Source organism: Chelmon rostratus, chromosome 17 (assembly GCF_017976325.1).
Source record: "Chelmon rostratus isolate fCheRos1 chromosome 17, fCheRos1.pri, whole genome shotgun sequence".
Classification (NCBI taxonomy): Eukaryota; Metazoa; Chordata; class Actinopteri; order Chaetodontiformes; family Chaetodontidae; genus Chelmon; species Chelmon rostratus.
Window position 1 is genome coordinate 17010001 of NC_055674.1, and position 15500 is coordinate 17025500.

A 15500-nucleotide genomic window follows, 5' to 3' on the forward strand; every position below is an offset into this window, starting at 1 on the left:
ACAGTTTGTATAATGGATTGGTCATAGGAGCCATTACTTTCACTTTGATACTTTAGGTACATTTTACTGATAATACTACTATTTGTATTCCGCCTAGGATCAGGCTACCCCAGCTATGACTCTCGGCTTGTGCAGTGAACATCCCAAAAAGTACATTTCAATTATCATTAATTATTTTTATTTATTTTATTTTATTTATGTACAATTACTTACTTTTCAATTTCTCTGTTGTTTTATTACCAATATATTACAATATATTGGTAATTTTACTAAAATAAAAGACCTTTTAATTCCCCAAATGTGGGGCCTCAATGCTGCTTGTTCCACATAGCCAGGAATAAACAGGTGGATTTTTATGGAGTCCTTTATTTATTTATTTATTTATTGGCCTTATTAGTCAAATTTAAATATACAGAGTTTGATATGTGAATTTTCAAATTAATAGAGCCGCAAAACTGCATCAGTCCACAAAAAAGACAAATGATGGAATGTGCCAAAAAGGGTCAGTGTCAAGGCAATATAAGGTAAAATCAGCAATGATCAATACAGACAACAGAAGACCAGCACTGATATAAGACAGGGATCAGTCTTACATATACACTACACAGGCTGTATGTGATATTACAATAGATGCCTTTGGCTTAAAAAAGACCTCACTGCCAGCTAGTACATCTATCTCCTCATAATAAAAGGGGAAGTATGTCATTCTCTCTCTGTATGTTTCCCTTCAAACAAAACACACACACACACACACACGCTCAAACTGAATGGAAAATTAAATATTATCCAACAACAACAGTGGCCGGCAGAGGCCCTTTGTGGCACTGTGCAGCAGCTGTGTGAGACAGAACAGATACATTATGCAAACACACTGTCATCCAAAGTTTCCACGCTTCACACTGAACGTGTTACACATTCACCCCGGGCTGTGTTTGCAGATATCATTCAAAACATCGGTGACAATGGCCAGACAGGCATATTTGCACAGGTAAATAACAGTGGCATTGGTTACTGTAGCTACACCTGACAGTCAGCATGTAAAGATGTAGATTAACACTAATACAAACAGGTATGTGGTGATTTTCATGGCTGTAACACTGTGTAGGTCTCATTAATGCTATTCAAAGATTACTCACTGTTGAAGCTGATGTATGGTGGGTTGTGTTTTAGCCCTAAATAAGCACATTTCAACAAAATAGAGCATGTTGCTGTCCAAATGAGTCCTCATACATGCGTTTAGGTCTAACAGCTGTTCTGCTGCAAGCTTTTTTATTTGGGTTTAATTACCAGGGACTGTGATGCTCCTTTGTGTCTGTTTTTTTTCTTTTGTAGTTTCTCCTGTCGGCTGAATTCAGTGTGTTTATCTAGTTCTGTTGCTGAATGTTAATTGTTGGAGTTGTTTCATATTTTGACACCATAACTTTGCATGTGGCGCCAGATACAAAATCCTTAAAGAAGCTAAACATAAAATATTCCTCCAACACTCGATTATTCTCTTATTCATCTCATCATTATCATGAACGTGAAAAGAGACTTGAGCTTTTTCCTGCAAAGGCTACGCAGCTTTGCTCTCTGTTTCACAAGGCCCGCCTCTGTCTCTCTCTGTCTGTCATGTTTATTTGGAAGCTGTGGCTTGTGTAAACCAAAGGCCAGTACACAGTGTGTTGGACCTCTGCCGTTGCTGACAGACCTCTGGAGGAGAGGCAGTCCCTCAGTCCCTGAAAGCAGTAAACTGGACGAAAGGACACGGCTGACGCACAATCACAACCGCGCAGGAGCAAACAAACAACATAGATGGACAAAATTAGTTCAAAATGGAGGGGTGGATGGGGTCACAGTAACTTCACAGACATGCATCTGTACTGCTTTATGTGCAGTTCACACAATCACAGCATTGAAATTTAATAAAACACCTGTTAATTATCAAAAATACTTTCTTGTTAATAAGAGTTTTTTATGCATGATACAATGATTTTTTAAGTTTAATGTCACTGTTTGTAAGCACAACAGAGGCATTCATTAGACTAAAAGTTCATCATGGTGGACTAACTCATTTGGAAATTATTCACTGGAATCATACATGTCAATATAGTGATAACTTTCATTTCACCAGAAAACTTTAATTAAATTCCTGCAAAGTCTTCATTACATATCCTTTGTGAGCCAGGAACAGGGCTATGTCCACTTAGGCCAACCAAGTAAAAAAAAAAAAAGTCTGGGCACGCCGCTGGTCTAGCAAGACGTGGTTGTAAACTGCAACTTGAAAGGTTGGCAGATGCAAACAACCTTGAGGTCCTATTTCTAGTCTTTCTTTCTTTTTAATGCTCTCTGTCCATCTTTCACAGTGCTGCTAACCTATATGTTGTTATCCAGTGAATGAATCACACTCTGACATGCTCAGACTTAAACCTGAAACTACCATGAAGTTTAAACATGCTGACAGAAACTGTGACTCACACTCACACACACTTAATTACAGTCAACGCATCAGATCACTAACTGCCTCCTTCTCGTCCCACGCTGCTGCAGCCACCATTAAAAAATGAAAATTTCACACTTACAGAGCCATGAAATAGATGTTTTTAAATATGTAGCCTGTGCATTTTTAATGTTTTATTTACAAAAACAATGTACATGACAATGTATGACAACATCAATAGAATAAATCACATAATATAGATGGAGGGTCAACTTACTTAATACTTTGAAAGGGTCTCAAAATATAATTTAAAGTCATTGCAAATGTGTCAAGCTTGATTCCATTTGCACCAGTGGATTTCTTCCAAGTGATATTTTATGCTATTTTAAGAGATAAGCAAGTTAAGTCAACCCAGACATGACATGAGTAGTAAAATGTTCAATAGCTTTTTTTGCATTGACCCAAAATAAACATGGAACAGGATGAAAATGAAAGTCATTGGTGAGTTTATGACTATCTCAAAGTGAGACTCTTTGATGGTAGAATGACCGGAACAAGATATAAAGTTTTGTCAGATCATAATAAACAGCATACCTAAGTCTTCAAACATACCATGTTGAGCTGCACGGCATTATAGTTTAATATTGAATGACTGATCAAACGTGGAAATATTTTACATTTTTAAGAAGAAAGAAAGTGGAGATATTTGAATAAAAATCATTATTTCTAATAACCTGGAGAAGAGCTGTTGGAACAGCTTTACAAACTGTGTGATACAAAGTATTAATTAATATTCAATTTTCGGCTGGAGTTAAGAGGACATAGGAACTGGCCTACATCAATGGTATGTTGAATAAATATGATATTTTTTAACGTATCAATCACAGTAAAACGTGTATGCCGCCCGTTCATTTTAGATGTTGTTTGCACATATTGACGGTGGGGGGCGCTGTTATATCAAGTCATGAAAAGTTGCTGTACAGCGGAGGGTTTGCAGGAGAGTTTTTTCCTGCTTTTTATCCCTCTTGTGGAACCGAAATATCAGAGAAAACCATCTATTCACAGTCATGTCGGATAGTATGACATTATTGTCACCACGACTGTGCACTTTACAAAACTGTTCTGGCTCTTTAAAGGCACCGCACGCTGCGTCCTCGGCGCATGCGCAGTACGGGGGAGCAACAACCCCTATGAAAAACAACAACAATCACTACAGCAGGGCTAAGAAAAAGAGATGGCCCCCTGAAGCTCAGCACTTCTGGCCCTTATCACAGTAGTAATCCCAGCCCAATTGCTGCTATTTCTACCGGAGCATTATATGTCGATGGTGCCGAGCCCATGAACTTGGCCAGTCAAAGCGGGGATGCTGGCGGAAGCCAGCTCCTGTTCGCCAACTTTAACCAGGACAACACGTAAGGCAGGGCCGGGGAGAGTGTCTGGGGATCCGATGGCCTGTGCTGTCAAGCTAGCTGACGTTAGCTAGCTCAGTGTGGACTTGTCTGGGCGCCTCACGGGGTGACAGGGCTCGATGTGGAGTAGCGTGCATGTGGTTTAGCACGTTAAAAATTAATACTAATAGACGCTGAGTTTAACTATCGCTAATTTAACTGTCAAGTTAATAGTAACTGTGTGTGCTATTTCATTCGTCACTAGCATAGCTTTCTAGCTAACATGATGCTGGCTAACTTTAGCCACAATACACATGTAGGTTAGGTGTCATGTAACGTGGGAGGCTGAGGTGACGATTGTTATGATTAATATACTGACTGTAGACAGACATAACTTAAGTCTATGTGGTTTTTACTTGAGCTTTGACCCGGTGAAATTTTGAAGGACTGCTTAAAATCGTAAAAGTCTCATCCTGGGTCACTGTAGCTCTTGTAGACAGACCTCTATAAGATATGTAGCTTGGTGAGCCGTTGTAGTGCGCGGAGGGGTAGTCCGCTAAATTTGCTGTTGACCGCTCTGGACCACAGGGGCCTGGTCTTATTGCAGAGCAGCTCCAGTCGTGTGACCACTATCACCGTCTGACCAATACACCCAGTAACACTGAAACAGCCGCGACCACTGGTATGAAACCAATAGCCTGATCCCTCCAGTGTCCACTTAGAAGCGTCTCTGTGAGCTGTATTAATGGCATTAGAGTTATATTCAGTGTGTGTAGGGGTGTGATATCTTGCTGATGCAATGATAGTTCAATGCTGCTGCTTGTTCTGTTTCTATTATTTATACAGGTCCTTAGCTGTTGGCACCAAATCAGGATACAAGTTTTTCTCCCTGTCCTCTGTGGACAAATTGGAGCAGATATATGAATGTAGTAAGTATTGTCCAAGCTCTGTTCTTCAGTTCTGATACCTCCTCCACACTTCCACAAATCACACAAATCCTTGTGTGTATATATAAAGGATTTTAAAGCAGCTTGATGTACAATAACAATATAATTACTCTGTTATATTAGTGGTCATTCATATTTTTTGAGTTATTGTGTTTAATGCATACTGTTTAGACTGGACACAGTCACTGCACCATTACAGCGCTGCTGTTACTTTAAATATTAATAAAGATTGTCAGCACTTTGCCCACACCCATGTGCTAAAACACCAAGCGTCCTTCACATTATTGGACTTATATAATGCATAGCATGATCTCTTCTGGAGTCTTATTTGCCTGTTAACTACCCATGTATGGTGAGCTAACCTGTACTTTTTGATAAACATGTTAAATTTGAATGGTCAATGCAAAGCAGCCAGCAGAAGACACAGACCCGTCTTTTGCCCGGCCTCATTCACATAACTGGCATGTAATTGTTTTCCACTGTGAATAAGCTTACTTCTAAATGTGGCTATAAAGGGATGCTTTTATTTACACCATTTCAGTTCCTTAACTGTTTTAAAGTTGTCACCACAAGGGTCACAAAAGGCTTTTACTCAAAGATGAAAGGATGCCACTGGGCGAATGTAGTGAAAAGATGATTTGTGTGTGTGTGTGTGTGTGTGTGTGTGTGTGTGTGTTTGTGTTTGTGTGTGTGTGTGTGTGTGTGTCCCTGCAGCAGACACAGAGGATGTGTGTATTGTGGAGCGTCTGTTCTCCAGCAGCCTGGTGGCCATTGTCAGCTTGAAGGCCCCCAGGAAGCTTAAAGTCTGTCATTTCAAGAAGGGAACTGAGATCTGCAACTACTCCTATTCCAACACCATACTGGCTGTCAAGCTCAACAGACAGGTAGGAAGGCAAAGAAGTACCTGTCAGGCAGGCAGGTGTTTTCACTTGACCTTGTTATATATTAATCAAAAGCCCGAAGCCTTATTTACCTTGTGCAAATGTCGTAGTTCGGTAATAAGTCAGTGACAGTAATGTTGATGTTTTGTGGCTCCTCTGCAGAGGCTGATTGTGTGTCTGGAGGAGTCGCTGTACATTCACAACATCCGAGACATGAAAGTGCTGCACACTATCAGAGAAACTCCACCCAACCCTTCAGGTGAGTCTGAGGAAAGACAGGCAGTATGTCAACATAGTGTAGTATTTCTATTCAACCCCGAGTCCAAAAAAGTTGAGGTGCTGTTTAAAACGTAAACAAAAGTGTGTTTACTGACACTGGTTTAATGAAGTGTCCCCAAGCCCATGTAGTAATATCTGTTATACAATCCACGTGTTTCACAAAGTTGTTTTAAACAGAGCTTCGACCTCATTGGTTCTGCTGATATTGAGCTTCAGGTGATGGTGGTGGTATTATGTGAGTGTAGTAAACTTCAACTTCACTGGTCAGCAGGGGGATATACCCCCAAGGCAGTAATTCTTGTTAGCAGTTTTTTTCAAGTCCATTTTGTTTGCTGTAGCCCTCAAGGCTGAAAACTTTCAAAAATATTTAGATGACTGAATCACTCTTTCAGTTTCACTTGTTGTCACGGTCAGTTGATTTTGCTTGGAGTCTTACTTTCTTTGGCTTCCTTCTGTTAATTAGCTTGTATTTGTGCTCTTGTTTCTCCAGGATTGTGCGCCCTCTCCATCAGCAATGACAACTGTTACCTGGCCTACCCAGGCAGTGCTACGATAGGAGAAGTTCAAGTGTTTGACACAGTCAATCTGGTAGGTGACCACAGACAAAGTAAAGCCCGCTGCCTTACACTGTCATTGTGTAATAAAGCCTTTATATGTAATCTTTCATGCCAACCTTTTCTTCTCGGCTCTTATTTCCCCTTTTTTCATCATACATAACTGTTCTGCTGTGTCCTCATTATTCTGACAGCCCGTGTTTCCTGTCATCAGTCACTGATGCTGACTATTTTTGTCGTCTGTGAAGTAGCACATCTCTAACTAGTGTCGGTATTTGTTTTCCAGCGAGCGGCTAATATGATTCCAGCCCACGACAGCCCATTAGCGGCTCTGGCTTTTGATGCCAGTGGAACCAAACTGGCCACAGCCTCAGAGAAGGTAACACAGTTACTTTACAGTACACTGGCCTGTGTCAGTTATTTGTGTGTGATTCTTGTTTTTCCAGCTGAGCAAATGCAGATCACTGTTGTTGCTTCCCCTCCAAGCCTTGTCATCCTCTGTGCATCTTTCACTTCCTCCCAGGGCACAGTCATTCGTGTCTTCTCAATCCCAGAGGGACAGAAGCTCTTTGAGTTTCGAAGAGGAGTCAAGCGGTAGATGATTTGATGATTGATGCACTACAGTTTTGGTTTTTCAGAAATCAAAGTTGTTTTACCATGACGGACTGGCATGATTCTGTTTATTATTTTAGGTGCGTGAGCATCTGCTCGCTGGCGTTCAGTATGGAAGGCCTGTACCTGTCGGCCTCTAGCAACACAGAGACAGTCCACATCTTCAAATTAGAGACACAGAAGGAGAAGTATGTGTACGTACCTTTCTGTCTCAGTCCTTATACGTCCAATTTTAAAAAGCCCCCGAGGGCTGGGATGTCCTGCCCATTTACCTACAGTATACTGCATTTTCCTCTGAGGAACACAGGCTTCTGATATTCTGTGTGTGTGTATGTAGGCCAGCGGAGGAGCCCACCACATGGGGAGGGTACCTGGGCAAGGTCCTGATGGCGTCCACCACCTACCTGCCTTCCCAGGTTACGGAAATGTTCACCCAGGGGCGAGCCTTTGCCACCGTGCGTCTGCCGTTCTGCGGACATAAGAACATCTGCGCCTTAGCTGTGTGAGTATACACACACACACACATACACACACACACACCTATATGGAAACATACAGTATGAATGTGCACATTTAGCACTGTTTTTGTGTTTTTGTTGTTGTTGTTTTGTCCCTGTATTCGAAACAGGGTAAAACTATTTGTAGATGCCACGACACACCAGAAAGAACTGCAATGAAGTGAAAGTGAATTTGGTATTAACAGTAATATGCAGGACTCAATGCCGGTCCACTCTCAGGGCCAGATTTACATACGTAGACAGGTCATGCAAATTTGTCTTGTGCCTTTCATTCCATCTTCATTTATTATAAGTAATAAGAACTTCAAAGTCATGATCTTCAAGTTTTGCCTTCAGTCAGATACTGTGTTCAATACGGTGATGTTTGAAATTCTTTTAATGATGTTCTATTAATGTTGCTGCTCATGTTAAGTGAGAGTTTTAGTATTCCTCTGTTCTATAGCACATGAGTCGCTGCATTTTACTACTGGATTTTTAAGATGCTGCTCTACTCAGGTTTGATCTGCAGTGATTTAATGAACTTGGAAGAACCTTAAAAACTGCTGGTTATATCAGGCTGTAAAAGAGTCCTTTGATGAGCAAGTGCAGCAGATCTTTACCTCAGCCAAAGAGAACTGTGATCAAAACACAGGTTCAGTAGTTGCATAACAACAGCGTACAAGCCACAGTGTCTAAAATTGGTCTTCATCCTTAAATAGGCTCTAATATGTTTGTGAATCTTTGTTTTAAATTAGGATTCAGAAGATTCCCAGGTTGTTGGTGGCTGCGGCTGATGGTTACCTGTATCTGTACAACCTGGATCCACAAGAGGGAGGGGAATGCACACTTATGAAGCAGCACAGGTAACACACACACACACACAGAATAAATACAGTGAATACAGTTACCGGCCACTGAACACTATTACTTGAGCTTTTACACAACCAGCTGCCTGGATTTTGACAGTTTATTGTTACTGAATTTCTGCTGTCATTGACTTCAGGTTAGACGGCAGCGCTGAGCCTTCCAATGAGATCCTTGAGCAGGGGTCACATGAGCGCCCACTTGTGGCCCAAACCTACAGTGCTGCAGTCACTAAAGGTGTGTCACACAAAGTACTTTATACATCCTTAATTCCCTTACATTTTTGTTTTTGGTATCAATTGTAGGGAACTAGTTATTTGAGAGGGTTACTTGAGTTTAGTTAGCTGTGGTGAGTGTCTCAGCTGTTGTATATTTACAGAGGAATTTCATATTCACTCAAACCCAAATTAATATTCATTCGTTATTTGTTTTTGTCGGAAACTTTATGTTACTCCGATTACAACTTTATGCTCCTGTATTTTGAATAGTACGCTTACCTTTAGATAAATATAACATTTAATTAGGAAATAACAGACCTGTAAAATAAGACATTACAAAAAAGTATGACAAGGTGAGAGGCTCAAATTAGGCCTTTGACCTTTTGTTTCCTAGGTTACTGTGAAGAGCAGGGCGCCGTGGGAGGGGCGGGGCTAGAAGATGACCTCAACGACCTGCGCTTAGAGGAGGAGAACGAGCAACCGCCACTCATCCTCGAAACTGACTGAATTAACGGACGGCTGTACCCACCAATCAGAGGGCTCCTCTGGTGCTGCTATGAACATGTGACACAAGGGGGGCAGGGGCAGGATCGAAGACAGGCAGGGGGGTGTTTTTAAACGCTCAAAGTGTTGAAGAGCCTGTCTGTAAGTCTATCTGTGCATTTGTCTGATCACATACATGTCTATCTTTTCTTCCTTCCTCCCCCTCCCTCCTTCCCCTGCTCCCTTCTCCCTCAGTTTCGCCTGCGCAGGCCAAACTGAAGCTTTGCATGTACATGTGCCAACTGCTAAAAACATGCTCCAATGTGAAAACGAGTATCTGTGAGTGTGTGTGTTGGACGTTTGATCAAAAAACAAAAAAAAAATACACGTAACCGTGTCTCCACTTAAGACACACACACACTGACGCAAGCACTGTGTAAAATGAAAGTGATTGTGTAAGTGCCTCGCTGCCCCAGTGTCATGGGTTCTTCTGTCTGAGAGGGACATCTCTTTGCATTGGCTTAATAAAAATCTATTTTCAGTTGTTGGATCTTAATCGGGGGTGTGTGCCATCTTTTCTGACCCTTTCCTCTCTCACGCACAGTCACACACTGTCCCGCGAGGAGTGTGGCATCAGTCATCTGGCTCAACTGTACCCTCCAAAGAACAGTTCAGAAGCTTTTGGCATGAGGCAGAGGTGTTTGCGAATAAGAGTGTGTGTCTGTGCGCTTGGGCTGAGACCACATTTGTGCGTGTGTATGCTGGGCATGTATATTAGCAAAACACTGAGTGAATAGCCTCCACTTGTCCCCCCTCACGTTTACCTCATCCAAACAGAGGCTCAGTGGACCTTCCCGCCCCCCCTCAGGCCTGCAGTCATTGGGTAATTTTAAACTCTGATATTAATTATCTTTTTTTTTAATCTACACAACCAATCATAACCAATGATGTGTCATGCGTAAAAAAACATGCATGGTGTTGTTGACGTGGTACTTTGTCCATACATCAAAGACATTTAGGAGGTGATGGTCAGCTAAAGGAAGTCTGCAGATCAGCTTGGAAAGGCAGGAAGCTGTCAGTGACAGCATCCTACTGTTTCTCTACTCTGTAAATTACTAGATGTGGTCAGATATCACTGTACCATTATGACCATGGCTTCGAGATTTTACGCTCTCTGGGGTAGTGGGTGTTTGGCCATCGAGGGAACTGTGGATTATAATTTGACTGATTTGGAGATCAGGCTGAGCCTCATCAACTGGTCCAGGATGCTGCATGATTCCCCAATAATCCTTTTGGTGTCTGAAGCCGCTAAACAAGGATTAGCCATGGGATTTTGGAGTGTCAGGCATTTTCTAATGATTTTGTATAAAATGTGAAATGTTCATCTGAAACTAAAATGAAAATAAATTCCATATTGATGTATGAGATAGATGCATTTTGTTCTTGTCACCCTGTGGTAGCTTGCTTATGTTTATTAAGAAAAGCAACTTACTGAGAGAATAATTAGCATTTACTACTGTTAAATTAGCATCACAGCTACTATAACATAATAATAACATAATAATAAGTTGTTTTACTTCATCCAGATTTCATAATTCCATGGAATATGTGAAACTTTTACCATTGTGCCTGAAGATCTTGATGTTGAATGTTACCAGTGAATAGTACAGACAACATTTCAGATTTTTGGTAGCATTCAAACTGAAGGAAGAGCAAACAAAAGCCACTTTTCAGCATTGTGGTGTGGATGAATGTGTCATTGTTAAGTAGAAAATTGGCAGACCACAGCACCCCAGGGAAACTGTGTGTAATCTTCACACAGTGGCATCATTCATAATCATGGCTGAATTACCAATCAGGTTACTGCCCCAGAGCTCCAGAGGCTCCAGTTTCACTGTGTACCAACTACTTTGGGGTAATTTCATTAATTGAACATTTGCTTGGTAGTATACACAAAAAACTATGAACTGTAAGTGCCTATGGTGGAATTTGTGTCTGATCATACATCTGTTTTAAGTGATTTTTTTATTTTTTATATATTTTTTGCCACTTGGGGGCAGTGTAACAAGCTGGGAACAAACCTAACATATTGTCTTTAAGATTGATATTGTCAGTCATCAATAAGCATGTATATTCCTCAATACACAATCTCAAACCTCAGGTCATTGTTTTATATAGTACATATATAATCTATGCATTCCTTTCATCTACATCTAATGTGTATTTCATGTCCATACAGGCTCAAAGCTAAAAACTCTGCTTATAGTTTAATAAGAGGCCACTACACACAAACACACACTAAACTCTTCACACATCCTCATGAGCAAAAACTGTAGTCACATACAGCGCATTCAAGGCACAGTGACATTAAAACATGCGTAGCGTGCTGGCTAAAATCATCTTTTAAAGGCAGTCAAACGTACGTCTGTATTGATTAAGACTATTGGTGATGTTAAAGACTCATTTAATTATTCAAGGCTTTCTATTAGGAGGTCTGTCCGGGCCTTTTTAAGACTTTCCCCGAGGGGCCTGAGCTCATGCTTCCTCAGTCAAGGGTCCTCTGGAGGGCTGAACGGGTGTGTGTCACTCTGTGGGAGCACAAAGACATGCTGAACAAGGTTGTGTGTATCAAAGATGATATGTTCAGAGAGATGAATGGTTTAAATCCTTATTTTATTTAGGGTCATCTCTACCACCCTCAGCATTGTCCAGTTCACGGATCCCTGTCTATAGAGGCTGCTATTGGCCTGCTCCTCCTACAGAGACACAGGAAGAGGTTTGTCTTAGTATTAAATCAGCACATGGACTGTTTGTTACATGATGAATGAAGTCTTCAGCATACTGCTAACATGTCTGCTTTTGAGGAACGGAGAGAAAGTGTCCTATTTTTTGATTGACACATTCATTAATATTTTAGGCTCTAATGGGATCCGAGTAGCATAATTAAAAGTGCCACAATTTAAAGGAATTGTTTGACATTTTAGGAAATATGTTATTTACTGTCTACTGGAGAATTAGATAAGAAGGTTGATTCCACTCTCCAATTGGTGCGTTAAATATAAGGCTACCACCAGCAGCTGATTGGCTTAGCAGCTGTTAGAAGTTAGCTGGTTTTGTTGTTTTTACTATTTGGGCTATTTTTTGGGCATATTAAACAAACAAGATATATTGCGTTTGTTAGTGATCTATAGAGGTGCTAGTAGGCAGATTTAGTTACTGTTGGACAGAGCCAAGCTAGCTGTTTCATCCCAGCCTCCTGACCTTCTCCAGGCTGGCAGCTCTGGTTAGGGCTGTCGTTGTACCTTGTTCACCTTGGAGTTAATCACATAAGACCTTCCAAATAACAACTGCAAAAGCACCTTTGCACCTGTGAGTGGCATCCATGGTGACACTGAGGTCTTTGATCTCGGCCTTCATGTTCTGTTTGTCCTCCTCCAGTTTCATCTTCAGCCTGGTTATGTTCTCCAGCTGCTTCTCCAGCTCCCGCCACAGCTTCAGCAGGTCCACCCTCCCCACACTTCCTGTTCAGCTCAGTCTAAAAAGACAGAGGTCAATAGTTTTTTCTGCCGAAAAACAAAAATAGCAAAAATTGAGGTTGATTGACAGCTGTCAGTCGCACTCACCTGGGCGACGGTGACTCCTCCCGTCTATCACTGAGGTCCTCCAGATCACGCGATATCTCTGCCCTCTGCTTCTCCACCTTTCAGAGAGCAGCCAGAGAACCAACTTTAATCTCTAACTGCAATCAATAACACCCCTCCTGTCTCCCTGTTTGTACTTGTCATAGTGAAGATGTAATCATAGCGATGCAGGCTTGGACTACAGTCGTCTGTTTAAACTAAACTGTTGCAGATTTAATCTGTACCTTGGCTCTCGTGGCTCTTTTAGCGTCCAGCTCCTCCTGAAAGTTATGGCACAAACAAAAATTAACTTACATCTTTAAAACCAGACCATTTATCATCCTCCTTTTCTTTCCATTTTCACCTTTTCCCTATGTCCTAACCTTATATTCACTCTGCTCTGTCTCCTTTCCTCCACCCACTCATCTCACATTTACATCTCATTATCCTTTCACTCTCGCCCCACTGGCCTTATGCAGCATTCATCACCTCACATTTAAGACTGCACCAAATGCCATATCAGGCTCCTCGTAGTATTTGCAAACACTGTAGTGAATTCACCAATCTCAGGAGTCCAACACAGTAAAAACACTTGTTCATAGCTCCAACATCAAACAGGTTTTGTGGGAATATGTGGGAACAAAGTGGGAATCCTACCAGAACTGTATTTACTGTATTAATAGTTATGAAAATATTGTCTTGTTTGTGTAACATCCTCAGGATAAATGATGTATGATGTCTGTAAAACTTACTTAAAGTTACTTAAACATGTAAGTGAGTACTTCATATAACATGAGTCTACAGCCAGAAAAAAGGCGCACACTGTCCACCATCTTCTTAAACTCGATCCTCACCAGGATTCCCCACAGCTGAGCCTGCAGCACGGTTACGATCTTTGCAGCCACTCGTCACATGCGTCCTTCAGCTTCACCGGGATGCAGCACGGAAAAAACACCTGGAGAGGAAAACAGACTCATAGGTGGGAGGAGGGAGAGCAGGAGGGGTGAGAAAGAGAGGAAAACATTGGAAAAGGCAGGACTGAAGTCTGTTACTAGCTACATGTTCTTATATGTTAACACACACAGTTCATGGTAGATTACACACAAACAAGCGACAGCAGGGACAGTGAACAACAAGTGATTCAACTAAGTCCTTAAAACTTAAAACTAACCGATCCAGCAAGTGAAACTAAATTGGTTTTATATAAGTTAAGTGGTGAGACGTAATATATTGACATACTCTGTCTGCAAAAGTGAGAAATATCTCAAATATATTGATTTTCTAAAGAATATACCAATTATTGCCACTTTTAATATATTTTAATGTGAGTGTTGGACACATTAGTAATATGAGAAGATGATTACATGTGAAGTCTTTAGAGATGTATAAATTCTAATATTTTGAATTCATTATAAATTTGTGCCTTTCCCGTCCCATGCGGGTAATTGTGTGTTTTCTAGCCACTAACATCTTCATGTCAAAGACTGCAAGAATTCAGTACTCACAGTGTCGGCTTATTGCACCAGATCAAAGTGGGCCTCGGGTCCTTTCTTCCCCTCTTTCAGCTTGAGGTAGTTGGAGGACTTGCCCAGGTGGTCGTCACACAGAGCTGCTGCGAAGGAAACACACAGCGCTCCTCCAGGATGGAGAAATTCCCCATAGACAACAGGGGAGACAGAGAGAGGGAGGCTGAAATAGAAAAAATGTGATGCCCATGCTTGTCAAAGCCCTCTTTCTTCTATTCTTCCTGCTCCAGCACAAAGGTGATGGTTGAAGGTCTGCCGCAGCTTCTCACTGGTAAGGTTGATGCACAGCTGCTTAAAGATGTTGTACTGACATGAAAGACGGAGTTCAAATATTGTAATTGTGCACTGTCTAATAAATGATGTCTTTGCAATGCCTTTGGTCACAAACTCCCAGCTCCCAGGAGCTGATGGTCATGAGGTGGGCGACTCTGTCAGCCACTTCAGGAAGGGAAGAAGAGAGCGTACGAGGAATTAACAATGTCTTGTAGCACATGCTGAAAAAATGGGTCAGAAGAGAACACACAAATGAGACAGGGACTGATGACAGGAAAAAAAACAACATCGAGTTTGAAGAATATGAGCGGGACGAGAGAGAGAGAAAGAGACAGCCAGGTGGATTTTTTTATACCCTCAGTGGGATCCACATCAGACTGTTCCTCTCCAGCTTTCTGTTTGAACTTCATGTTGCCGAAGTGCATTATGCCTCCAGTCAGCTTGTGCACGCTCATCTTCTCCTCAGGAGTGAAGCCCAGGACATCAAAGGCTTCTTGTGGACACACAAGCATAGAGAGGGAGAGAGAGAGAGAGGACAGAAAAGAGCCCTGCACAAAGAGGAGCAACAGCACCATCGACAGGCTAATGCATTTATATCATCTCCCAGTGGTCATGCAAAGAAGCGTGTCTTTATCTTTATTGCTGATTTAAAATCCGTGTACAACATGTATACCTCGGCTCACACAGAAAAAACGATGGACTCACATCAGTGACTCCCTGACACACACACACACACACACACACACACACAGTTATACACACACTAGTTAAATTCTTTAAATAGTAATTACATGTTACAGTGTTTTTTCACACAATTGAACTGTCCATGTTTAGGTGAGTTAGCATTCATTCTACTATTCATAGTGGCGGAAGCTACAGGTTTCTGCTACATTCAGCTAAATATTTCACCTGTTAATCCATTACTTTCAGCTTTTTCAA

At 41.4% G+C, this 15500-nt stretch overlaps 1 protein-coding gene and 1 long non-coding RNA gene across 5 annotated transcripts; one reads left to right on the forward strand and one right to left on the reverse strand.

Annotated features, from left to right (window-relative positions):
- Nucleotides 1–3605: 3605 nt before the first annotated feature.
- On the forward strand, nucleotides 3606–10562 carry wipi2 (WD repeat domain, phosphoinositide interacting 2). 4 transcript variants are annotated; one of them, XM_041956558.1, is made up of 12 exons: nucleotides 3606–3831; nucleotides 4654–4736; nucleotides 5469–5638; nucleotides 5798–5894; nucleotides 6405–6502; nucleotides 6755–6847; nucleotides 6992–7062; nucleotides 7161–7274; nucleotides 7418–7582; nucleotides 8333–8440; nucleotides 8581–8678; nucleotides 9054–10562. In XM_041956558.1, exons 1-12 carry the CDS (start codon nucleotides 3758–3760, stop codon nucleotides 9164–9166), a joined length of 1284 nt encoding a protein of 427 aa, XP_041812492.1. In that variant the 5' UTR covers nucleotides 3606–3757; the 3' UTR covers nucleotides 9167–10562. The 4 variants fall into 4 exon arrangements, with proteins under 4 accessions (XP_041812492.1, XP_041812495.1, XP_041812494.1 ...); XM_041956561.1 differs by having other exon boundaries at nucleotides 7161–7268; nucleotides 8581–8726; XM_041956560.1 differs by having other exon boundaries at nucleotides 7161–7268.
- A 1950-nt stretch (nucleotides 10563–12512) lies between these two features.
- On the reverse strand, nucleotides 12513–13691 carry LOC121621490. The gene is made up of 4 exons (XR_006007630.1): nucleotides 13617–13691; nucleotides 13008–13043; nucleotides 12766–12842; nucleotides 12513–12677 (listed from the first exon to the last, which is right to left on the reverse strand). It is a non-coding gene; the product is annotated as an uncharacterized LOC121621490 (long non-coding RNA).
- Between the last annotated feature and the right edge of the window lie 1809 nt (nucleotides 13692–15500).